Source organism: Chiroxiphia lanceolata, chromosome 17 (genome assembly GCF_009829145.1).
Source record: "Chiroxiphia lanceolata isolate bChiLan1 chromosome 17, bChiLan1.pri, whole genome shotgun sequence".
NCBI classification, from domain to species: Eukaryota; Metazoa; Chordata; class Aves; order Passeriformes; family Pipridae; genus Chiroxiphia; species Chiroxiphia lanceolata.
This window is the reverse complement of record NC_045653.1, coordinates 1,740,739-1,765,746: the sequence shown is the minus strand read 5'-3', so window position 1 is coordinate 1,765,746 and position 25,008 is coordinate 1,740,739. Positions and strand designations below refer to the sequence as shown.

Below are 25,008 nucleotides of genomic sequence, written 5' to 3'. Positions count from 1 at the left end.
GAAGCTCTGGGAGTGCCCAAGTGTAAAGCCACGTGCTGAGGTCACTGTGGAGTGACAGCCCTGAATCCCCAGGGCAGGGACAGCCAGGGGGTCACAGCAAGTCTGGTGTGTCCTTGGGGTAGCAGGACCACCCAGGCTACCTGGCTGCAGATGCCCCACATGTGTGCAGGCTCTCTGAAGGTCCCACACAGCCCCAGCCAGTCCCATCATGTCTAGGATGGAGATTCCCTGGGGACTGGCCATGCCAGAGCAGCCTCCAGCTGGGATTTCTGTCCTTGAGGCTCAAGCTGGCAACCCAGAGTGACCAAACTGCTGGAAAACCCCTCCATTTCTCTCCATCTGCACCAGGAATGGGGAGGTTTCCTTTGTGAATCTCTTCCAGATGGCGCTGCAAAAATAAATTAAAATAGAGACCATTAAAAAAAGGCGAGTTTCTGGTTTGGAAGCTGGAGCAACCTGAAGAAGTTGGGCACCACTTGCCAAAGGCTGAGAGTTGAAGTCACTTAAATTCATTTAAAAGTCCTGTCCTTTGGCTCTTTTTCCCAGTGTTTTTAGGAACACTCTGTCTGCCAGGAACTGTTTTGAAAGTAATAAAACAAAAGTCTCTGGCTCTTCTAATCCATAAGCATGAAAGGGAAGATGCAACAAGCCAGAACTCAGACAAAGCCTAACTCTTTTTCTGGTTGGATTTAGCAGGAAGATTATTTCCAGTCTCACTGGCAGGTTAATGGAGTCTCAGGGGTTGGAGCCAGATGAGATTTATTGTGGAGTCTCATCCTCACACAGAGGCTCAGACTTGCCAAGTGTCTCCAGTGCTCTGGACGGTTTTAAAGGATGAAAGGGATCGAGTGTCCCGCTCCCAGATGGAAAAGGTGGAGGTGTGCTCATGGATCTGGGCTGTGCAGAGCTCAGTGGTGGGGTTGCTGTTGCAGCACCCTGTGGCTCCCCAAGTGGGCTCTGCCTGTGGGGTGGGTGACTCTCGTCTCTGTCCTGGGCTGAAGTTTCAAATCCTGGGAATACAGAGCAAGTGCTGCTGAGCCCGGACCCGCTGCTGCTTGTCTGTGTGGGTACAGCTGCCCTCGGCCAAAACGGGGCTGTGGGCAGGAGCAGCCCCTGCTGGGTATCCCGGGGAACAACATCCATCGCCCGAGGAGCCGAAACGGGGCTGCCCTGGCAATGGGTGTGATGATGCTCTGCCCCCAGACAGGTTTAAGAGGAGACAGAAATCCTGTGGGGAAGGTCTGTGCAGGAGAGGACAAGGAAGAAGGAGGACAGGGGTTTTTGGAAAGTCTTGGATGCAACCCCAGAATGTTGTGGCTTTTTCCCAGGCTCTACCTGCCAGGTGGGAAGTGTAGGAAAGGTAACTCTGGTTTAGGCTCAGCACTAACTGGCTCGGTGTCAGTGCCTCGGGCAGGCTGGGCTGTGGGCAAGCAGAGCCTGCCAGGGCTTGGGCACAGGGTGACAGAGTCCACAGGGGCTGCACCCATCCAGTCAGGCAGCTGCCACTGTCCCCAGCTCGGACCAAGCTGCTCAGACTTGGGCTTTGAGCCCACAGAGCCAAAACCCCAAAGCCAGGCAGGGCTGTAGCTCTGCCCCAGTGCCAGGGCAGACGCTGGGGATCACCAGGGAGGGCACTCCGTGGTAGCAGTGCATCCCCTGTGCCAGGCTTGGGGACCTCCAGAGGTTGTGGGCATCCTGGTGGTGTTGCCCTTGGTGGTAGGAGCACCTGTGGGTGCTGCTGGAAGGGAATGGGGAAGAGCAGCACCTCAATATGCATCGTAAAACATCTTACCTGGATCCCAAGTAAATCTGCAGCACAGCAGCGCTCCCAAAGCATCCCCCTGTGTCTGGAAGGTGAAAATGAAGCTGATCTCTTTGGCCAGCTGTGGGTTTTGCTGCAGGAGGGGGAGCAGGCAGCCTTAGAGCAGCCAGCCTGGCTTTGATTTCACACAGCTTCCAGTCGTGTCCCTTGGTCCTCAGCCCTCGGGGGGAAGCCCCTTCTCAGGGGCTGCCCATGAGCCACTGGAGGCAAGAAACTTGGAGGCTAGTGCTGTGCAGCCACGGGAGGGGGTCGGAGTGGCTCCCAGCCGATCTGGCTGAGGGCTCTGGGATTTCCAGGCTAACAGTGACACCTCCTGTTTGAAGCACAAAACCCAGCTCAAAGCTCGGGCAGTGCCGTGCAGGTGCCACACAGAAGCACAGGGGCTGCTTCACTGCTCAGATCTCTTTGTTTGCATCCAGAAAACTCGAGTCCTCTTCCAGGTGTGAGAGGGGACCTGTGGGGACAAGGCTGTGCCTGTGTGTGGTGAGAGCTGGGCTGTACTGGGGAGGGGACCTGTGGGGACAAGGCTATGCCTGTGTGTGGTGAGAGCTGGGCTGTACTGGGAGGTGGTGGCAGAAGAGAGAGGCTGGAAAAGTGGGCATGAACCAAGGTGCTGAATGCAAACTGCTTCAAAAAGAGCAGCTCTTTGAATGGTAATCAGGTATAGAGAGGTAAAAGCTTTTGTATAACGCCATTAAAGATGTAAAATTTATTTAAATCTTGTTTTCTCCCCTAAAAACAGCCTTAGAATCATAGACTACCCTGAGCCAGAAGGGACCCACTGGGGTCCAATTCCTGGCCCTGCTCAGGATCAGCCAAGTGTCAGCCTCGTCAGTGGGTTTCCAGCAAGAGTTTAGAACTGACTGTGCTGATTGCCTGGCAGGAGGGATCCCCTGGAGGTGGGATCCCCTGGAGGTGGGATCCCCCAAAGGTGGGTTTCCCTGGAGGTGGGGTCCCCTGGAGGTGGGATCCCCCAAAGGTGGGATCCCCTGGAGGTGGGATCCTCCTGTTGTTGAAGTTGAAGAGCTGGTTGAAGTTGTTGCTAGTTGAAGACCAGCTAAAGTCGAGGAGCTGGTTCCCTCACTCCAGGCTCACTGAGAGATGTGTCCCCTCTCCCTTCCTGCGAGCCCCTGGCACTGCCCTTGGCACACCCTCCTGACCCCCCCATTCCTTCTTCCAGGCGTCCAAGATGTCATTGAAGGTGCAGACGAGCAACATCACGAACAAGAATGACCCCAAGTCCATCAACTCCCGGGTGTTCATCGGCAACCTCAACACGGCCGTGGTGAAGAAGTCGGATGTGGAGACCATCTTCTCCAAGTACGGGCGGGTGGTGGGCTGCTCCGTGCACAAGGGCTACGCCTTCGTGCAGTACTCCAACGAGAGGCACGCGCGCGCCGCCGTGCTGGGCGAGAACGGCCGCGTCCTGGCCGGGCAGACCCTGGGTGAGTAGCTCCTGAAACCACTTTGGGTGCCTGGGGGCAGCGTGGGTTGGTTGTTCTGTAGATAAAATTTGTTAACATTTTGTGGCTGCTGTTGAGCCACGAGGGGCGGAAGGGACTGCCCTGCTTTCTGAACTGCTTCTCAGGGAGGAGTCAGGGTGTGGCTGGATCCAGTGTCGGCCTCAGGTTAGCACAGAATCAACTGCGTGGGAAAAGACCTCTGAGGTCATCAAGTCCAGCCTTTGACCCAACACCACATTGTCACCCAGACCATGGCACTGATGCCACATCCAGTCTCACCTTCAACACCCCCAGGGACGCTGACTGCATCCCCTCCCTGGGCAGCCCATTCTGATGCCTGATTACCCTCTCTGTAAAAAATTTCTTCCTAATATCCAACCTCCCCTGGCACAGCTTCAGAACGAGCCCTCTTGTCCTACTGCTGGTTCCTGGGAGAAGAGACCAACCCCCCACTGACCACAACCTCCTGTCAGGGAGTTGCAGAGTTATGTCAACATTTTGAATTTAAGGAATTATAGAGGTGGGACTGAACCGCTTTTGTCCCACAGGTTTTAATGATTGGCAAAATGAGAGTATTTATATAAAAAGAATCATTTATCATTACAAGTGAACAGACAGAAGATCTTAATTGGAATCATTTACTACACAATATAAAAGCTAAAACTACCAGTAGTAAGATAAGATAGGACAGTGCACTATATTGAAGCAATTGCTGAGGCAATTATATTAAAGCTGGCAAAAGGAAATAAATATTCAGTAGAGATTTGATGTAACTCACCCAGACCGGTGGTGGCACAGTTCCACAGGGGGTGGTCAAGGGATGGCCAGTCCCAGGCCAAGCTTGGACATGGATGTGCAGATGGTGTCCAGTGATGGTGAGCAGGTCACAGATGACCCAGGCATGACTGAGCAGGGCTGTGGTGACAAGGCAGATCTGGGGCAGGGCCGGCAGGGTCCATGGCTGTGGCAGAGCTGGAGACCAGCACTCCAACACCACCACCCAGGCAGGGGCCAAAGGCTCCCATGTGAAATGGGGTCAGAAATGAAGCTGCTCATGGCCAAGCAGGCACATCAGTGTCCTCAGGGCTTTGACATTGTGGCCCAAAAACTGATGTGTGGACTGTGATTGTAGAAAGTAAAGCACAGTTCTGAATTTTCCCATGTCCTTGTCCTGGAACTGATGGGTGGGAAAAGACATTGTGTGGTATCAAAGAAAGGACAAGGGGGAATGGCTTCAAACTGACAGTGCAGGGTTAGATGGGATATTAGGAAGAAATTCTTCCCTGTGAGGGTGGGGAGGCCCTGGCACAGGTTGCCCAGAGAAGCTGTGGCTGCCCCTGGATCCCTGGAAGTGTCCAAGGCCAGGTTGGACGGGGTTTGGAGCAACCTGGGCTAGTGGAAGGTGTGCCTGCCCATGGCAGGGGGGTGGGATGGGATGAGTTTTAAGGTCCCTTCCAACCCAAACCAGTCCATGATTCAATGATTCCCTTCCTGGACCAGGCCTTACCCTTAGCCTGTCAGGGGAGGTGATAGTCTGACTCAGCCCAGCTCAGCCTAACTTTAGCCAGCCCATGTTAAATGAGAGAACTTCCCCCACGTTGCACTGTTGTGGGATGAGAACTAACAAGCAAACCCCCCGGGCTGCTCCCAGCTGCAGCCTTGGTTTGCATATTGCTCTGAAGTGTCTCATGCTGAGAAGCTCTTGTCACCAGCTCCAAGCTGAGAATTGGAACTGGAGACAGTATTTTTAATGAAAAATGGTGATTTCCAAGGCTACTGCAGGCAGTGGGCACTGGGCACCAGGGAAAGCAATTTGCAGCCCATTCCCCCCCTGCTCCTGGCCCAGCAGTCTGAAATGAGAAGCTTCCTGCTCGAGCTGATCTGTGAAACAATGTGCTGCTCCAGCTGGGGTTTATCTGGAGAGGAGAAACTTCTTTTCACTTCTCTAATGGTCCAGAGAGCAGAGCTGCAGCCAAGACCAAGCACATGTGCCAGGGATGCTCCCAGCCCAGGGGATGCCCACATGTGCAGTCTGTAGGTAGGATGGAGAGGGCCTTGGGGAGAAAAGGAGCTCCTTGTGATGTTCCACAGAGATACAGGAGACAGGCAGCACTTGCCCGTTTAGCTGGAGAGATGAAAAGTTTTCCGTGATAGGAACCTCTTTCTCCTCTCAGTGCTGGTCCCAGAGCTCTGGCATTCCAAGGCAAGGGACTGTATTAGAGCTGGGTGTCCTGTACATGTCCTGGACAAGGTGGAAATTCAGCTCCCTTTCATCTGCCTTCCCTTCATGGACCACTCTTGCCACTAAAGAGCTCAGCAGGCTTCCCATTGCTGTCCTTGGGGGAGTGTAAACACCAGGATACTCCCCTTCCAGGGGAACCCAGCAGAGAAGGGCTGAGCAATGTGATTGAAAATCAAGGTGGAAAGTCTTCCCCTAAAAGGAGGAGTGATGGTCGTGCAGGAACATGGAGTGGAGGACAGGATGGGACTGGCTGAAGAGACTGTCCCTGCTTCTGTTCATGGCAGGATTTGGGGGTCCTTTGAGGTGATGGTCAAACTTCCCTGCCCAGGTGGGCAGCAGGAGGATGAGCTTTGTGCCCTGGCAGCCCCAGCCAGTGAGTTCAGCAGGATGAGCTGTGGAAGACCTGCAGCCCAGCCCTGCCAGGCTGCCTTTGGTGTGCCAGGAGCTCAGGGGGATCATGGCCACACAGTGGGACAGCCTGGCTCCAGGGCCTGGGGTAGGGGCAAAGCACCCCCAGCCTGCACAGGGGCAGCAGTTTGTTGGTGTGCATGGTCACCTGTCCCCAGTGCCAGCTCGTGTCCCTGGGGTGACGATGTCCAGCACATCCAGGGTGGATGAGCAGAGCAAGCAGGATCCTCCTGGCTCTCATCTCATCTCTCATCTCAGCCTGAGGGCCTTAGGAACAGTTCTGCCATTTCTTCTTTGGTTTTCCTTAGTCTTCTTCCTTTGTCACCAGATATGCAAGCAATCAAACTTGCATTTTAATTGATCAACAAGTTACTGAAAGCATCACAAAACCACAGCTGCAGCCCCCCCTGTGCTGGGACATGGACTGCTCTGCCAGGCAAGTCCTGGCAACCTCTGTACCTTCTCCAGATGCTCCCAGACCCCCCAGTCACTGCAGGAGGCAGGTGCCGTTCCTGTGGGGAGCTCTGCACTGGAAGCTGGGCCCACACCACCCCCTCACCCTGCCATGCTGGCTGGACAAAGCACAACCTCCCCATTTATTGTGGGAACAAGTGCCTGGATATGAGCAGGAGGGATCCATACTGCCTTTGGGTGGGTAGATGGATTCAGGGAGGCAGAGGAGGCAACCAGAAAGGGAATGAGATGCAAAATCTGTCCTGGGTGATGTGAAGGCTGAGCTCTTATCTCTCCTTTTTCACTATCGGGGCAATCCTGTGGGATCTGAGTGCCCATCACCACCAGAGCTGAGAGTATGACTTCCCTGCTCTGGTTGCAGGTGGCTGTGAAGGCTCCACAGGGCTCTTTGCAGCAGTGGGGACCAGCAATTGTTGTCCTTCTCCACCTCTGGGCTTTCACTGCCTCTCCCCTGAAGGTGTTGATCAGCCTGTGCTGGAATTACCTCCCCAGTTCACCAGAGGAGCGAGGGGCAGCTGGCAGGATGCACCCTGACGGCAAAAAGGGGTCACAGCCAGGGAACTGGGGCTGGGCAGGGTTCTGGGATGCACTAAGGAAGACTTCATTCCTCTCTCCCTCAGAGCAAACAGCCCTGCCAGCAGCACTGTGTGGCTCTGCAGGCTCAGGAAGGGGATCGTGTGCCTGATGTTGGCCCTGGCCCTGCCCTGTGGCCATGGACAGCCCTGTCAGCATTCAGCTCAGCTCTCCTGCACCCCCTTGAGCACTGGGAACGGGAGGATGGAGGGACAGACGCAGCAAGGAAAGCACCCACTGTGAGGAGAAGGTTCCAGAGGAACACTGGGTGTGAGAGCTGAGCGACACCTCAACATGTCCTACAGCCTCACACACAGACTGAGCTCCAGCCCCAGCAGGAGTGGGCTCTTGCAGACCCTGACAGGCAGTCCGAGGAATTGCACAAGGCATTTGGGCAGTGGGAGCATGTCTGTGCTCCTCCAGAGCCCTGTCCCACTGTGCTCCTCCTGCCCAGCCCATTCCAGCAGTGCTGCAATTCCCTGCTGCTCCTGGAGGTGATTTTCTTGGTTAATAACAAAGTCAGTAGAATGTTCCTTTGGATCACTTTGCAGGTGCTTTATTTGATGGTGTGTGGACCAGCCTGTCCACATTTCTCCATAAAGTGCCTCCAGACAGTGGAGAAAAAAAAAAAGGTTTAAATGGCCTGATGTGCTAAAAGCTGTTTGGATGCCCCATAAGCTGCAGGTGGCAGAAATCAAGGCATCACTGAAGAAACACTTCTCTGGGAGGGTGGGAAGGCCCTGGCACAGGTTGCCCAGAGAAGCTGTGGCTGCCCCTGAATCCTTGGAAGTGTCCAAGGCCAGGTTGGACGGGGCTTGGAGCAAGTGGAAGGTGTCTCTGCCCATGGCAGGGAGTGGGACTGGATGAGCTTTAAGAGAAGATCCCTTCCAACCCAAGTCCCTCACTACCCTCACAGCAAAGAATTTCTTCCCAATCTCTAATCTGAACCTGCCCTCTTTCAGTTTGAAGCTACCCCCCCTTGTCCTATCACTCCATACCTTTGTAAAATGTCTCTCTCCAATTATTGTCATGTTTATTCTCATGTCAAAAATGTCTGGCTCTGAGGCCGAGGAGAGAAATTTCCTCAGTGGATTAGAGGAGCTCATTCTCCCCTCCCCTGGTGGCAGATGCTCCTCTGAGATGAGCTGCACCCCCACAGCTTTCAGCACAGCCTAACCCCCAGCAGTGCCCTCCCGGCTCGTGCTGAGCTTTCCTAGTCCTTGCAGAAGGAGCCAGGGATGGATTGCCAGCAGTTATCAATGGGCAGCAGGTTTATATGTTGTCTGTGCTTTGTCACAGCAGCACCAAGTTCTCCCCAGAACCTTGTTGTGGATCCGTGTGTGTGGATTAGAGCACGGGCAGGGCCTCGACTTCAGAGTGACCGGTCGTTGGCTCTGTAAAGGAAAGGAGGAGGTTTTCCCAGTGCAAGAATTTGCCTTCTTGTGGAGGTGCAGCAGGCCCCCAGCCGTGCCAAAAGCAGGTGGAGATGGGGTGGGAGGTGTGGAGGAGCCCTGGCAGGGGCTCTCCCCGTGGTCGGGGTGGGTGAGGGTGAGCAGGGCCGTGTCACAGCTGTGTGTCCTTCCTTGCAGATATCAACATGGCCGGGGAACCCAAACCCAACAGACCCAAAGGGCTCAAGAGAGCAGCCTCTGCCTTGTACAGGTAGGTCTCCACAGCATCACCTCCCTTCAACAAGGTCTCCGGGTTGGTCTTTGCCCACAACCACTGCCCTGAGCTCCCTGGTCCCCACCCCGAGCTCCTGGGGACATCCAGGTCTCCTCCCGGGGCTCCTGGTCCTTTGCAGGGCCCTCAGTGCTTGGCTGAAGGGAGGAGAACCAGCACGAGGCAGCAGTGGCTGCCCCAGGGTTGGTCAACTCTGCCTGGGCAGGGTCCCACCTATGCAGGTTGGAAAGGGTGGGCAGGACCTGCTTTAACCACATCAGAGACCTTGAAAGAGGGGCACCAAGAGGAGCCCCCCCCTCCAGCCCCAGAGCCTCCAGCCAGGGAGGCACAGCAGTGCTGGGAGTTGGGGGAGGGCAGGGAACAGGGATAATTCAGGGAAAGATGCTCAAAAAATGGGCAAGAGAAAAAAGGCAGGGAAAGGAAGAGAAGAAAAGGAGAAAGTTGGAAGCCCTTGAGGCGACAAATCAAGGAGGTGTCCGGGGGAAGCCCCAAGGGAGCCTGGTTTGAGGAACAGTGACCAAGGGATCAAGGGAATGCAAGGGACAGATGGGACATGGAGTAGGTCTGTAGGGATGTAACATGTTACAGATGTCAAAAAGAGCCTTCAGCTCTACAGACTTCGCCACAGTTTTCACAAGAAGTGAAGATTTTTGTTTAAGCCCCAGACTGGAGTCATGGGAGTGGGGGAGAAGCCCATTAAGTTTTTGCTTCTGTGGTTGCAGAAGGGGAAACTTAAAAAGGTGTTTGAAGAGCACCCTGCAGGTTCAAGAAGCCAAAACCAAGTAACAAGATCCCCAAATGTGTTTTATTTATAACTTCTCGTTGTTTTGATGCCAGTCCCGTGGTGTGGAGACTGGGGAGCTGAGTCAGGAGGCAGAAGGTGTGACGTGGGGAAGGAAAGATTAAAACGAGTATCAGGATTATAGGGGGGTGTAGTAAAAAATGGAAATCATGAGAGAACTGTAGATTTTTCTACAAAAAGGAGAAAAAAGGGAGAGGGCTGAGGAGAACCCACAGTTCAGACTCAGCTGTGTGGCATGCTGTGGAGTGACAAACCGTGGGGGTGACAACACTGTTGTGGCACAGACAGACCCACCTGAGCCCCTGGAGCCCTCCCACCACCCCCCGGGGGGTCTATGGAGACCTTCCACAAGTCACAGCTGAGACTCTGCAGCTTTCAGGCAGATTTTGCCTCTCACCCTGGGCCAGTTTGGACCTTCACCAGGACGTGGCCCTCTGGATTCCCACTGGAGGGGAGTGGGACTGTGCATTCCCCACACTGGTGGAAACAGAGATGACACAAATCCTGCTGTTTGGACAGCACATGTGCAGCTCAGGTGGGGCTGGGCCATAACACATCAGCTCCCTCCATCCATCTTGCACTAATGAGCATTTCATTCCCTGCTCATCCGTGCCTGGAGCTCTAATCCCTGTCTGTGGAATGCCCAATATTTCAGATTTCCAGGCTGCAGAGAGAGAGCAAACAAGAGACATTTGTTCCCTCCCACAAATATGGATATGCTAAAAGATGGGCCAGAGAACTGCACTGCTCTGAGCACCAGCAATATTTCATCCCAGACTGGCTGTCAGATTTAAACTTTGCCATCTGGACTAGCAGAGCTTCCAATGTCTCCCAGAAAGCAGGGAATGCAGGTTTGCAGAGGGCTGTGATTACAGCTTCCTGAACCACCGTCCATTTTTCTAAATGTTAGACTTCAAAAAATCACAGCACCATAATTTATAGAAATGCTGGGTTAAACACAGCACGGGAGTTTTCCAAAGGTTGGAGTTTGCTTTGCCTCAGTCCAAGTCTGTGTGAGAGGGGGGGAAGGGAAGGGAAGGGAAGGGAAGGGGAAGGGGAAGGGGAAGGGGAAGGAAAAAGGGAATGCCAGTCTTACCTGATGCACCAGCCCAGAGGGGTATCCAGGTGTTTAATAAAAATCCTTTGGGATGTAGCCTCCCATCTACACCCAAGATGTAAAACATAAACCCAGGCTCCTGCCATCAGAATTTTCTCAGGTCTCTCCACAAGAGGCACCTTCAGTTCCCATAAAGCCATCACTGCTCTCCCCCACTCTCTTGGATGTCAGGGCCTCCCTCCCCCTGCCTCTGGCACTTGCCAGAGCATCCTTTTGCACATGGAAGGTGTCCTGGATGCTCCTGCCTGGCTCCCTGGCCACCCCCAGCAAACACAGGCTGCAGGTGCTGCCCTGAGCCCGTGGGGATGGCTGGGACATGAGCTGTGTGACATGTCCCCAGGGAGCCACTCACTGGGGCTCAAAATCTGTCTTCTGGCAAAAACACTTTTTTTTGCCTGCACAGCAAATACCTGGACAGGATCTCCCAGGGCATTTGGGGCCATGTTCAGGGTAGTGCCAGTGAACCCACCCTGCTGTGAGCTGGTGGGAAGGGAAGGTGGCTCTGCCCCAAGGCAGCAGGGGCTGCCAGTGCCCTTTGGGGGCTCAAATCCCTGCCCTACCCTGCAGGGCTGGTGCTGACACTGCTCTGTAGCCAAAGGCACAGCAAGGACAACCCAGGAACTGCAGGAGCAGCTCAGTGGCCCGTGGAAGGGTCTCTGAAGTGGTGACTTGCACAAACTGATTGTCACAGGCAGCAGATGCAGGTGGGCAGTGCCCTTCCAGCTCACTGGAATCTAAATCCCTCGTGGCCCTGTTACAATCCCTGCAATCCCTGGTGTCAGCCCATCTCCAGACACTCCTCCAGGTCCCGGCAGTGGTGCTGGGAGCAGTGACACCTCAGGGCCAAATCCACCCAGGCAGGGCTCAGAGCAGCCTCAGGGCACAGGGGAAGTGGGCAGTGGTGCCCCAGCCCAGCAGAGCCAGCACTGGCAAGGGATGTCCATGCCATCCCAGCTTAGAGCAGCCCCAGCACCTTGGGAATGCCACATTCCTCCCCAATTTCCCACAGTTTGCTGGAGGAAGGAATCTCACAGCAGCTACACAGGTTCACTCTTTGGCCAACACCAGATTTTCCAAGGAAAATCCAGCAGGTGTTCATGGAGGCTGTGCATCCATGGGCAGGGAGGGTGGCAGCTGAGCACGAATGTGTCCCTCATAATTATTGGCATCAGGCAGCAATTAAAGCCCAGATGCTCCAGTGCACATTTGCCTGCTCAGAGCTGGCCCCCCAAATGTGGGACAGGGGCAGCGCATACAGACAATCACCCTCCTGTTCTGAACAGTTGCATTTGTAACCTTTGTGAGTCGTTAGTAGATGTTATTTAATTGCTAAAGGAAAACAAAGCAGGAGCAATGCAGCAGGAGGTGGAAGCAGGGTGTTACTTGGAGCCTTCCAGCCTCTCCCTCCAGTTGTCCCAACTTTATTTTTAAAGGCTGCAATGTCACCAACGGATTGAAAAACAGCAGAAATGGTTCCTGTGCACAAAGTCAGGCCTGGCAGGGCACTGGGAAGTGATCCGTCAGTCTCAGGAGGGTTTATCCCACGTGCAGTGGAATTTTCAGGCACACATAAATCACCAGTGCAAGAGCACTCCCTTTTACCAGCCTTTTTCCTGGGTTGATACTGGAAGAGCTGCCCTGTGCTCAAAGCCTGATTCCAGAGGTGCAGCTAAAAGCATCCAGGCACTGCCTCCCTGGCACTGTCTGTTGAGCCATGACTGACTGGGGTGTTATAGCAGGGTCAGACAGCCACAGACTTATTCCCTTATTACTCCCTTATTATTCCCATATTCCCTTATTATTCCCTTGTTCCAGCCTGCTGCCTTCCCTGAAGGCTGTCCCATGTTCAGCAGGTACTGAAGCATCACTGCCAGAGGCTGGGATCAGTGTTTTGGGAAGTCAGGACCAGCTCCCCAGGACAATTATGCCCCTAATTCCCTTTGAAGCAGGTGGAATTGTCTCCAGTCCCACAGAAATTCAGGGCCAGAACAGCAGTTCCTCCCAGCCTCGTGCTTTGCACCCACAGATGTTCTTGGTGCCCTGCCTTGCAGTCCAGGCAGGGGGTGACCCCTCCACTGCCTCTGTGAACACACTGCAGAACTGGGCCAGGAGTGATTCCCACCAGGAAAATGCAAGGCTGCCCTCTTTGGTCACACATTCCCTATGGAAAAAGGGAATAACACAGCAGAATAACATTTACAGGGTTCATTGGCCACTTCATCCAGCAAACTGCTGTTTGACTGGTCTTGAAAAAGGCTGGGGAGTTCACCTGAGCTTTCAGGCTTCTCCATCCTTCTCCAATCCACACCAGGTGGGATCTACAGGTATTTGAGGCCAGGATTTATCCTGTTGGTGCTGGAGTGAGGTGGAGGTACCCAAACACAGGGCAGGGTAAGTGATGGAGAGATGGAGGGTGTCTGCCCTGCTCAAGGCTTCAGTCCTTGTTCCCAGATGCCAGGCTGTGCCCAGGACAGTGCTGGCTGCAGCGGGGCAGTGCCCCTGTGATGGGGTTGGAGCTTCCCAACCAGGATGGGGCTTCCCTGGGGAGCAAAGGCTTGGAGGAAAAGCTCAGCCCTGGAACGTGAATGGGGTCAGGAGAAAGGAATGTGGCCATTTCAGGATCTTGCCAAATATCCCCAAGCTTTGTGCTGTTTATGAACTAATGCCCTAAAGCTGCCTTGTGGTCTCCAGGCCACAGAGAACTTCCTGACAGGAGCCACTCCCCGTGGAAGGGGCTTTTGCTGGGAATAAAGACACTGCTTGCAGAGAGATGCCACTGTTTGCTCTTGCCTGTGGCTACAGAGAACATTGGCTCCAAGGCACTGCTGGAGAAACACCTCACCAGAGACTGTCAGGATTGAAAATATTACAAAATTGCAGCAATTTCATTTGAGTGAAAAAATTTCATTTGAGGGGGAAAAAATTGAAGAGGGGGAATCTGAGAGTGTAGAAGCATCCTAGTTCAATTTTCCTTTCAAATGACTTCCTATTTTAATGGTATTCTGTGTTTATTGGATTCAAGCAGGACTGGAGTCAAACATCCTTGGTGATCAGAATAGATTGGCAGGCTGAGGGGAGCTGTTTTCTTGGAGATTTTCTGTATCTCCAGGTTTCATCCCAGATTAGAAAGAAAATCAGTTTACCAGTCACAGAAACCTCATGAAGGTCCATCTTGTTCCATGCTGCCCATCTGGTTTATTCCAGCAGGAGAATTACCTTCCCCTTTCAATGCAGAAAAGGGAATAAACAAACACAGATTGTGCAGTGGTTGGGGCAGAGGCTGCAGGATATTCCTCTGAGCCCAGCAGAAATGTTGGCTATGACTTGGATCAGAAGGGGAGGGCACCAAGATTGAAAAGAATTTGAAATTCACCTATGAGGCTGTCAAAAATGTCTGGTTTTCCTCAAAAACTCAATTGGATTGGGAAGGGTTGTGGTGATAACACCTCCATGGTCACGTCTGCCCTCCCCCAGCCGTGAATGCCACGGGCAGCAGCTGCTCAGGGAGAAGGTCCAGTTCCATAAGAAGTCCCTGGCAGGGTCTGGTGCTGGCAGCAAAGCCCAGAGGAGGCAGTAGGTGCACATGCCTTGTCCTTAACCCCTCACACCAGCTCTCGGTGCCTCCGACCATCCACACTGTGCTCAAGGCCCCCCGAGGCACAGAGTGAGTCTCCACATGTGCCACAGGTGTCTGGGGAACCCAAGGAACATGGAAAAATCACATTTAACAAATCAGCCAGTACCTGAAGCTCAGCAGTGGCTGAGAAGCCCAGTGCCAGCATAGACAAGACAGACTTCTTGGGTCCAGCCTGGAATTCCTGGTCCAAACCACACTTCCCACCAGCCTTTCAAGCCACACATTCTTCTTGTCACTTCTGCTTTAGATGCTGGACACCAAATTTACTCTCAGCTACATACCTGAGTATTCATCCTTCCCTCTGTCCATCCCATTTTATAAGCCAGTTCAAGGAGTTTCAGGAAGCAGGACAGACTCTTTGTTTTCAGGGGCTGCAGTAGCCCTTCTGTTTGTTGGGAGCAGAGAGAAGGGACTGTCACCATCACTCCTGACCTGCCCAGGCTGACTGAGCCTCAGCACAGCGGGGAGGTGGGACGGCAGCTCCCAGTGTGGCTCAAACCACCTGGTCTGTGCTGCCTTGGGAAAAAACAGCTGCAGCAGGAGGGAAAACCAGTTCCTGGGTGTCCAGGGAGTGGGAAAGGTTCTGACTTCGGGTTAAAATGCAGCTCAGGCTTAAGAGCACAGGCTGTGGGCATTGTCTGGCTGGGGGTAGGAGAGGTTTAAACAACTTTGAAAGCAAAGATGTTAAATTAATAAATATCCCCTTCTTCCTGACTTCTTTCCCTGCACATCTTCTCACTCCATCTCGAGAGAACCAGGTTAACACTCTGCTGCCATCACCCCTCTCTCCAGTGCCATAAGCCCCCCCAAATCTTCCTCCTGGGCTCAGTCCAGGTCTCTGCAGCCCTTGCTGCTGGGAGGACGAGTGTCCATGTCCTGCCAGGTGAAAGAACAGAGGGGTCCTTATGGAGAGGCAGCAATTTATTTATCCTTTATGGCCCTGGGGGTGCTCAGCAGACAGTGGGGGAGCAGTAGGAATGAATGCTCAGCAGTACTGAACCTGTGCTCCCCTCACTGTCTCCTCAGTGGCTACGACTTCGACTACGACTATTACAGAGACGACTTCTACGACAGGTGAGCGGGGCAGGGTCAGCCCGGGGGTGTTTCTGTGGGGTAAGACCTTCCCTGCAGTGTGGGGGAGGGAGGTGGGTGCAGAGTGGTCCAGCCCAGCCCCGGGGTGGGCTCTGATGGCCGGGCTGTGCCCGGGATCTTCACCGGCACCCCTTGGGCTCCAGCTGGGTGTCAGAGCAGGGCCAGGGGTGCTGCAGGGCTGCTTCACCCCCTCCATCCTTCCCCCCAACTCCAGGCTCTTCGAGTACCGGGGCAGAGTGTCCCCAGTGCCCAGGGTGGTCCCTGTGAAGAGGCCCCGGGTCACCATCCCTTTGGTGCGGCGCGTGAAGGCCTCGCTGCCTGTGAAACTCTTTGCCAGGTCGGCCGCCATCGCCAACAGCTCGGCCAAGCTCAAGTGTGAGTGTGGGATGAGGGGCTGGATGGTACCCAAGTGGGGTGGGGATCAACCATGCCAAGGGCCAGGTCCTGCACTTTGGCCACAACAACCCCTGGCAGCCCCACGGGCTGGGGACAGAGTGGCTGGAGAGCAGCCAGGCAGGAAGGGAGCTGGGAGTGGGGATGGACAGGGAGCTGAACAGGAGCCAGAGTGTGCCCAGGGGGACAAGAAGGCCAATGGATCCTGGCCTGGCTCAGGAACAGTGTGGCAGCAGGAGCAGGGCAGGGATTCTGCCCCTGGACTCAGCGCTGGTGAGGCCACCCCTGGAGTGCTGTGTCCAGCTCTGGGCCCTCAGCTCAGGAAGGACATGGAGGGGCTGGAGCAGGTGCAGAGAAGAGTAGCGAGGGTGGGGAAGGGACTGGAGCACAAGCGCTGTGAGGAGAGGCTGAGGGAGCTGGGGGGGCTCAGCCTGGAGAGGAGGAGGCTCAGGGGAGACCTCCTGACTCTCTGCAACTCCCTGACAGGAGGGGGGAGCCAGGTGGGGGTCGGGCTCTTCTGCCAGGAACCAGCAGTGGGACAAGAGGGCACAGCTTAAGCTGTGCCAGGGGAGGTTTAGGTTGGACATTAGGAAGAAATTCTTTCCAGAGAGAGTGCTCAGCCATTGGAATGGGCTGCCCAGGGAGGGGGTGGATTCACCATCCCTGGAGGTGTTTAAGGTGAGACTGGATGTGGCATCAGTGCCATGGGCTGGGAACCACGGCGGGGTTGGATCAAGGGTTGGACTTGATGATCTTGGAGGTCTTTTCCAACCTGGTTGATTCTGTGATTCTGAGATTCTATAGGTGTGCACATGGACCCCGTGGCCCCAGGCACCCACCCATGGGCAGGGTGCTCCCAGGGAAAGCCTGCACCCCAAAACATCTGGAAACAACAACCTGAGCAGCTGGGGAAGGCTTGGGCCAAAGCCTGGTGTCAGTCTTCACAAGCTGCCTGGGCAGCAGATTCCCAGGCTTTTTTGGGTGCATACAGCCCCCTGCAGCCCCCAGCAGGCAGTAGGGACTGAGGAGCAGTTTCCAGCGTGGGGTTCCTCCTTGTGTTTGCACTCTGCTCAGCAGTTGGGGTTCCTCCATGTCTTTAACCTTGGGCTGGGGGGTGAGGGCAGGCTCTGCGGGCGCTCTGCAGGGCACTAAAGGCCTTTTTTTTTCCTCCCTTCCTCCCTCCAAGTGAAGAGCAGTGAGCTGCAAACAATCAAAACTGAGCTGACACAGATCAAGTCCAACATTGATGCTCTGCTGGGCCGGCTGGAGCAGATTGCAGAGGAACAGAAGCTGTCTGCAGGTCAGTGCTGTGGGGGAGCGTCTTAGGGCCAGCCCTGAGCAGCACAACTTAGAGCATCCTCTGGGCTCTAACAGTGAAGGGTCAGCCCCCAGGATCCAGGGTAGAAGCACAAGCCATAATTACACATCAGAATTCCCCAAATTATGGACTTGGGGTTTAAAATGATGAGATTTTTTTTTTCTTTAGTCATATGGTTCGTATTTTCTTAGTTTGCTTTTTTTTTCTGTTATTCTGTTCTACTCTTCTCTGTCCTATCCTAGGCTAGCCCAGCCTATCCCATCCTATCCTATCTGGCTCCCACACTCCCTGGAGTGATGTAGAACCTGCTCTGCTCTTTCCAAGGTCTCTGGGACAGTTTCCTCAAAATCAGCAAAACTTCCCTTTGCAGAAAACCCCCGAGATCATTATTTACCCACCGAGTGAATTTGGGAGCCCTCTGCACTGGTGTGCCCAGGCTCTGGTGGTGCCCCCAGCCCCTGATCCCAGTGCTTTTGCCCCCTCAGAGGTTCGGAAGAAGGCTGAGAGCAGCAAAAGTGAAGTGTCCCAGGAGGACACGGCGTCGGAGGCCGAGGCCAACACGGAGGAGCCGCTCAACGGGGACGAGGGGGAGGAGGAAGGTCTTGCACGGGATGAGTGTGAAGATGAACTGGTAAGAGAGCTTGGATGATGCCTCCTCCCAGCCAAAGGAGTTCATAGTGGACCACAGTTTTACTGGAACTTGCTAAATCCCCGGGAAGAGTAGTTTTCCCTTCCTCCAAGGAAATTGGTGTCTTTAAATCCCACGATTGTTCTCAGCTCTTTCCTCCCAACTGTTCTGCTGCCCTTGCAAATGCGTGGGGAGATGCTGAAGAAACATGCTTGGCTCTTGAAATTCAAACCACATTCTCTTTGATTTTACAACTAGTAATTGTTTAAACCAAATTGCTCTGCTCCCAAGTAATTCTTGGATAGATTTAAACACATGGCAAAGACAGGCCGTGGTAAATTAACTACACTTTCCTGACTGTGTGTATTTGCAGTGCCCTTCCATCTGACCAGACATCCATGGAATCACAGGAGTTGGAAGGACCTAAAAGCCCATCCAGTTCCACCCCCTGCCACGGACAGGGACACCTTCCACCAGCCCAGGTTGCTCCAAGCCCCGTCCAACCTGGCCTTGGACACTTCCAGGGATCCAGGGGCAGCCACAGCTTCTCTGGGCAACCTGTGCCAGGGCCTCCCCACCCTCCCAGGGAAGGATTTCTTCCCAATAGCCCATCTATCCCTGCCCTCTAGCAGTGGGAAGCCATTGCCCCTTGTGCTGTCATTCCATGCTTGGGTATGGCAGTGCCATACAGGGCACTGTGTGACCACTGGCAGCACTGTCATTTATCCAAAATTAAGACTTTTATGAGAACAGGATCATCTCCAGACCCAGGTCAGGGCAATAGGGGTGGAAGGACTGCCCTGCTGTCCACAGCCCTGGGAAGCTGGATTGGCTGGCATGGCAGGGGCAGGCCCTGAACCTGCCCTGAGTGTTCCCTGGTACAGGTCCATTCCTTCCCCACCCTGGCACTGGTGGCAGCAGAAGTGAGGATGAAGCTCAGCATCCCTCTCTTATTCCTCACCCCTCATCTCTGGGGTGACCTCACAACACACCCACAGCATTCCCCTAATGGCCAAAGATCTCCTGTAGCTCCAAACACTTCCTGGGAGAGCTGGTTTGTGCTGTCCTGCTCTGTCCTGTTAAGTCGGGATGGATGAGGGGGCTGAACGGGGTCTTCCTCCACTGCTGCTAAATCCTGGGAGAGCTGATGAGGGGGAGACATCATAGCAGGTACTGGAAGAAGAAAGGCACAAGCTCTGTGCCAGTTGGATAAGGAAGGCCAGGTTTGAATTACATCAAGGGAAACAGATGGGAGAATTAAGTGGTAACTTGCTGATGTTAATGATGATAAAGCAGCACACAGCCTGTCAACAAAAAATGTGGACTTCTCTGCCAATGTTGGGATAAGAAAACAGTGAACAGACATCTGCTGGCACTGGTTTGGGAAGAGCTGGTCTTCATTAAGAGATGAACAGGATGACTATTTCAGCTTCCTTCCATCTCTGTTTTCTGTAACTCTCTGGTCCTGAAGTGGCTTTGAGACCAGAAGTATTTCCCTCCCAACATCAGACAGGCTCCCATGTGCTCTCCTGGGGCAGGTCAGTGTGTGCAGGTCGTGTGAGGGTCTCAAGCACTGAGAGGCAGCTCCCCAGAGCCAGCCTTTGGGGTGTGCTCCTGACCTGACAACACTGAACAGCTCTGGAGTCTTCCCAGTTCCTGGGGAGTGACTCCTTTATCCCACATCTCTTTGGCTCACACACATCACCATCTGCTGTCCATGGACATGGTGCCCACACGGGTCCCTAAAACCCCTTTGGCTCTGCTCCATCAGATCTGTGTGAGTGACCTCTGACTCTTCTCTTGTAACACCCCCACCCCTCAGAGCCAAAGGGATTTTTTTGGACCACCAATCCAAGTGCACTTGTTAAATATTGAGCTCTGAGCAGTGAATTTAGGTGTGGGAAACACTTGATAAGTGCAGCATAAAGTGGTTGATTCATAGTCACATTTTCTGCTGTGTTAATGCAGTTTTGGCTTATCAGCACAAGTCTGAGGGGCAGCTGAGGGAGCTGGGGGGGCTCAGCCTGGAGAAAAGGAGGCTCAGGGGGGACCTTCTGGCTCTGCAACCCCCTGACAGGAGGGGGGAGCCGGGGGGGGGGGGTCGGGCTCTGCTCCCAGGGAACAAGGGACAGGAGGAGAGGGAACGGCCTGAGGCTACACCAGGGGGAGGTTTAGATTGGATATCAGGGAAAATTTCTTCCTTGAAAGGGTGGCCAGGCATTGGAACAGCTGCCCAGGGAAGTGAACACAGAGGTGCTGGGTTAATGGTTGGACTTGATGATCTTAGAAGTCTTTTCCAACCAAAACGATTCTATGAATTCTCTCACTTCAAAGCCCAGGAAGGAATCCCACATCCCAGGTCTGCTTGGCAGAGCCATCCCAAAATAAGGACTCAGAGGAAATTTTTTGGTTTTGCCTGGAACTACTGTGTGCCAGAAACCACCTCCATGGCACCTGGTGCCCATGGCACATGTGGTTTGTAGCTCCTCCCTCACCCTGAGCAACCTGGCACTGCTCTCCCACCCCAGGGCACCAGCTGGTCACCACATGAGAGGTGTCACAGCACCCCAGGCAGGGCAGGAGGGATGTGTGACCCAAGAGCCCTCAGCCTTTCTCCTCTTTGTTCCTCCTTCCTGGGTTTATCCAGTTTTTCCAGAGACAGATAGGACTGAAACTCAGGCAGCACTTTATTCAGATCTGATGTGTCCTGCCCACCTTCTCCTCCTCCAAAACACACACCCACGTGGTGATCTCCTGTTTCTGGTTCCCTTTTCCCTGCAGGAGAACAGCCATTACACAGATGTGGAGGATGCCAGACTACAGTAACCAGGTACAGCTCCTGCACTGCTGTTTGGAGGCTGATTCTGAGCAAGAGCTCTCCTTCTGGGCACGCTGGGGTGGGGGGTTGCTGCTTCAGAAGATGCTCTTTCCTAAATGCCAAATCTCTGGGGTTCAAGGACAATGATGTCCCTCCCCCTTCTCCCCTCGCAGCCCTCTCAGAACAGCAGTGAGCAACTGTGTGAGGAAAGCACGAGGCTAAACCCCGTCCTGGCACATTGAGCAAGACAAGCTGAATGGAAGTGCTGCTGTCATCTCTACCTGGCATCCAAAAGGAGAAACATCGCCCGACATCTTCCATCCATCTGTAAAGCAAAGACAAGGAAAACTCATCATCCCAGCGAATCCCCACTGCCCCTGCAATGGATTGGGAGCTCTGCAGCCAGGGGAGGCAGGAGCCAAACCTGCCCAGCCCAGAGCCACCACGGACTGGAGAACAGGAGAGTGGTGTCCCCAGGGAGCCCGAGGGGTTTGCAGGAGAGTGGGGAGGACTCAGCCCAGCCCAACACTGACATTTTTCCCCATGTGAGGTGAGAGCCAGAGCATTTCCTGACTGAGGGGAAAGTACTGTCTCAGTGTGGATGGTTTGTGTTCCTGCACTGGGGATCCCGGTGAGGAGGAGGGTGTGGGGTGAGCTGCCCTCCACAACAGTCACCTCCTGTCACTGCTCTCCTGCCCCACAAACTGCCGTGGGCCCACAGGCACTGCCAGGTGGGAAGGAGTCAGAGCTGGAGCTTGTGCTGTGCTCTGGAAGCTGCTTGGAAGAGGGAAGGGGAGAGGAAGCTGCAGGAAAGCAAGTGATGCCAAGCAGGAGGAACAAAGCCCACGTCACCTTCAGTGGTTTGGTCTCCTCGTTGTCCCCTGGGAAGGCACCGTGTGAAGGCTGAGCAGGGGTCTGCAGAGTGAGGGGGGCTGAGGGTGAGACCCTTGGCTTGGTCCAGCTGCTCCCTGCGAGGGATGGAGAGCACCCACTTCTGCAGCCCAGGGCCAGAGACATCAGCCCCTTCCCTGGGGAGCCCACAGCTCCTCCTGCCCCATCTCACACCGACCTGGCACGTCAGGAGAGCTCCAGCAGCTCCTGTTCCTGCCATGCTCCGTCACAGCCCGCGGGGTCCCTGCAGTGGGACAGCCCCTGGGAACAGGGAATGCTCCCAGCACAGTGCACGTGGGGGTGCAGGCACCTCCCCTGCTCCCCACATTGCAGCGGCTCCTCAGGGGAACCCCCTCATGCCACAGCACCCGAGAGCTCTCAGCCTTTCTCCTCCTCCTTCCTCCTTCCTGGGCTTACCCGGTTTTCCTGGGCTAGATGGGACTGGAACTCACTGCAGCACTTTATTCTGATCCGACGTGTCCTGCCCACCTCCTGGCCCTCCAAAACACACACCACCCCCACCCCCCCCCCAGTGCTTTGACTCCAGCCCGGTGTCCACACCCTCTCCTTGGTCAGGCCCTCCCACACCACGCATGGCTCCGGGTCCTTCCAAGTGCTCCAACCTCATCCATGGCATCTCTGAAGGGGGAAGGGGAAAACAGGCCTGGGGGCAACACTCCAAGCCCCCCCAGGGCCACCCTGGAGTGAAGTACAAGGTTTGATTTGCATTTCTTAGTTTGGAATGTTTGGTGAGGGATCAAAGGGATAACAGAGCTTTCCCCTCCCTGTGCCGGTTCCTGTCCAGTCTCCACTGTTGTGCTGAGCCTTGTAGAGCTGTTTTCTAGGCCTGGAGAGATGAGCTGCAGTTTTTGCTATGAACTGACTGTGATGCTGATGTTTGGGAGAAAGGTGACCTTGTACATACAATCCTGTATAATAAAAGAAAGAAATCTAATTTCTTTCCCTCTCTTCTCTCTCTGTCTCACACACACACACTGTTTTCTTCTACTTCAGACAAGTCTTTCCCTTTCTAAGCCTCAGCTCTGCCCACAGGATTTGCTGTCCCTTACACAAGGTATATCCCACTGGGCTGAGCAAAACATCTGGGTTCACAAGGGCTCTGGGATTTTTCCCCTGGAGGCTTGGAAATTCCTTTGATGCAGGAGAGCAGGGGACAAATCCAGGCCTTTAATCTCTGGACTTTGCACTGGTCCAGCTCATAACAGACTGGAAAAATTTGGCTGCTGTTCCCATTTGCACAGGGCAACAGTATAACTGCTCCTGAGGCACAATGTTGGCACCAGAGCAGGGACCAGTGACCACCATGGGGAGAATCAGAGGATCCCAGAATGGGTTGGAAGGGACCTGAAAGCTCATCTTGTTCCAACCTCCTGCCATGGGCAGGGACACCTCCACCAGCCCAGGTGGAATCCAGGTGCTGCCAGGCTTTCAGTGCGTTTGAAAAGTTAATTTTGAGTCCTAAAAGGTTCTCTGCTGAGCCTGGTCTGAGCTGTCACCCAGCACTGGAGGGCAAAGCTGCTACTGCAGCTGGTCAAGAGCATGGTGAGTCTGAGGATGTTCCATCCATCCATCCATCCATCCATCCATCCATCCATCCATCCTGGCCTCAGTCACCAGTTCACTTTAAGATGAGGAATGCAGCAGCAGCAACTAGTGGTTGCATGTCCTTGCAACAGGGAAGGAGGAAATGGGGGAGGGAGAAAAAAAACCCAAAAAACCCCAAAAAAACCAACCAAACAGACAAAAACAAACACAAAAAAACCCCAAACAAACAAACAAGAAAAGGAAGTCAAAATGGCTCTAAAGAAGATGAAAATCAGCCCTACCTTAGCTCTGTGAGCCAAGTACCCAGGTCAGAGTGGCTGTGGGGCAGTGCCTGGAGGCTGGGGCTGGATCACTCCAGCTCCAGGCCATTAGAGCAAGGCTGAGGTCTCCAGTGAACAACTGGTTTGATTTTACTAATTGTTTTGAGGGGAGAGCAAGGGACTTTGGAAGCTCCCAGGCAGCCCCCTGTGTGGTCATTAACTTTGCTCTTGGCTGTAGGTGAGGCCTCAGTGAAATGAGTCCTGGGGTTTTGGTGCTCACTGGGTTCTGTACCAGCCAGTGATCCACATGGGGTGGGAGGGTGCAGCAGTGGGTGGGAAAGGGGAGACACACACAGCCCCCTTCACCCCTTCAGACCTTGAATCAGCTGCAAAGTTTCCTTCTGACTCCACTGGTCCCTCAAGAGAGGGACAGGAGGTGTCACCCCTCCCCTGAGCAGGGGTGGCACAGAGGTCCCCACTGCCAGGGCACAGGGGACACTGCAGTGTCCCCACAGAGTCACTCCCTGTAATCGTCCCTGCCCTGCTGGGATGTGGGAAGACGAGGGTTGGGCCAGTCCATTCTCCCCAGAACATCCCCCAAGGCAACAGTCAGTTCAACATCTGGCTATTCTGAATTAAAGCAACCAACATAAACTGAGCAGCAGAACTGAACATACACACAGTTTCCATGGGGTGAACTGGGAAAAAAAAAAGCCTTTGTTAAAGGCTTTCCCCAGCCCCCCACAGAGGGAAGATCCCATTACCAAGTGTCCTGGACCTCTCCTGGGCTTCCCACATTTGCTGCTCTGCTTGTTGTCCCACTGTTGCTCTCCTGTGGCCAGAGCAGCATGGCCTTGGTTGGAAACAAACCCAAAGTCTCCAACCCCACTTCCATTCCTGCACCTCAGCAAAGGAAACAGGGAGTGTCTGGGGTGGCCAACACACTTTGGGCTTGGATGTGCTGCTCTGGCTGGGATGAGCAGATGTGCAGGAAGCTTTGGTGCTCTGTTTTTCACATGCTGGTCTGGGCACTCATTAGAGCAACAGAGCAGAGTTACCCCATTCCCAGATCCTCCTTTCATGTGCTTCCGGACATGGAAAAACACTCTGTGGGGCCAGAACGCCTGTAATTGTTCAGTTTGAGTCAAGAGATGCAACAAAAGCCTCCAGTGACTTAATAACTTCCATTAACTGTGATGAGCATCACAGTTCCAGTCCATCAGTGCTTTGGAAACACTTCAGTTACTGCAGCTGAAACAGGACCATTCTTTGGGGAATTTGTAAGAGCCAGTTGCTGTCTCTGGGACAGTGGTTATATCCCTCCTGCATTGTCCTTCTGTTATCTGCAGGACATTTAGTTCCATCTTTTTCTTCTTCTCAAGAAAGTTTCAGAAACCTTTGGATATGTGGTCGAGAACCCCAAGGGCTCCTGGTGGAGTCCATCCATCCCCTACCAGGAAAACACACCCAGGGCAGGGGCAGTGATGCTGAAAGGACTCAGCCAGGAGTCCGTGGATGTGCTGCTCCAGTCCAGCAAGAAAACCCTTTATAACACTCTGGTTCAGCACCTTCTCCTTGGTGCCATTCCAGGTGGATAATTTTCCCTGCCAGGCTCGGGATGCAGGGGGGCAGCCTGGGCAGGAGAGGGGGGCAGGGCCACAGTGGTGCAACACTCCCAGTGTTTGCTTGGAGCTCCCTCCTGCTGGATGATCCCGAGCCATTCTGGGTCAGGAGGACAGGCCTGGCAGCTCAGCTGGGACATCCCCTCCCCTCACCCTGCGCTCCAGCTTGGCCCCTCCTGCTGCTCAGAAGAACCGTTTC

At 54.2% G+C, this 25,008-nt stretch overlaps 1 protein-coding gene and 1 long non-coding RNA gene across 2 annotated transcripts in view; one reads left to right on the top strand and one right to left on the bottom strand.

Annotated features, from left to right (window-relative positions):
* RALY (RALY heterogeneous nuclear ribonucleoprotein) overlaps positions 1-22,316 on the top strand; it is a 120,101-nt gene extending 97,785 nt beyond the window's left edge. The window contains exons 3-10 of the mRNA XM_032704708.1: positions 3,003-3,267; positions 8,572-8,644; positions 15,248-15,295; positions 15,528-15,688; positions 16,893-17,006; positions 17,510-17,655; positions 20,434-20,482; positions 20,644-22,316. Coding sequence (XP_032560599.1) covers positions 3,012-3,267; positions 8,572-8,644; positions 15,248-15,295; positions 15,528-15,688; positions 16,893-17,006; positions 17,510-17,655; positions 20,434-20,478 — 843 coding nt within the window. The 5' untranslated portion in view covers positions 3,003-3,011 and the 3' untranslated portion in view covers positions 20,479-20,482; positions 20,644-22,316. The remainder of the gene's footprint in view (positions 1-3,002; positions 3,268-8,571; positions 8,645-15,247; positions 15,296-15,527; positions 15,689-16,892; positions 17,007-17,509; positions 17,656-20,433; positions 20,483-20,643) is intronic.
* LOC116795222 lies at positions 657-4,022 on the bottom strand. Its single transcript, XR_004359994.1, has 3 exons — positions 3,890-4,022; positions 3,746-3,748; positions 657-667 (listed from the first exon to the last, which is right to left on the bottom strand). It is a non-coding gene; the product is annotated as an uncharacterized LOC116795222 (long non-coding RNA).
* Positions 22,317-25,008: the final 2,692 nt, after the last annotated feature.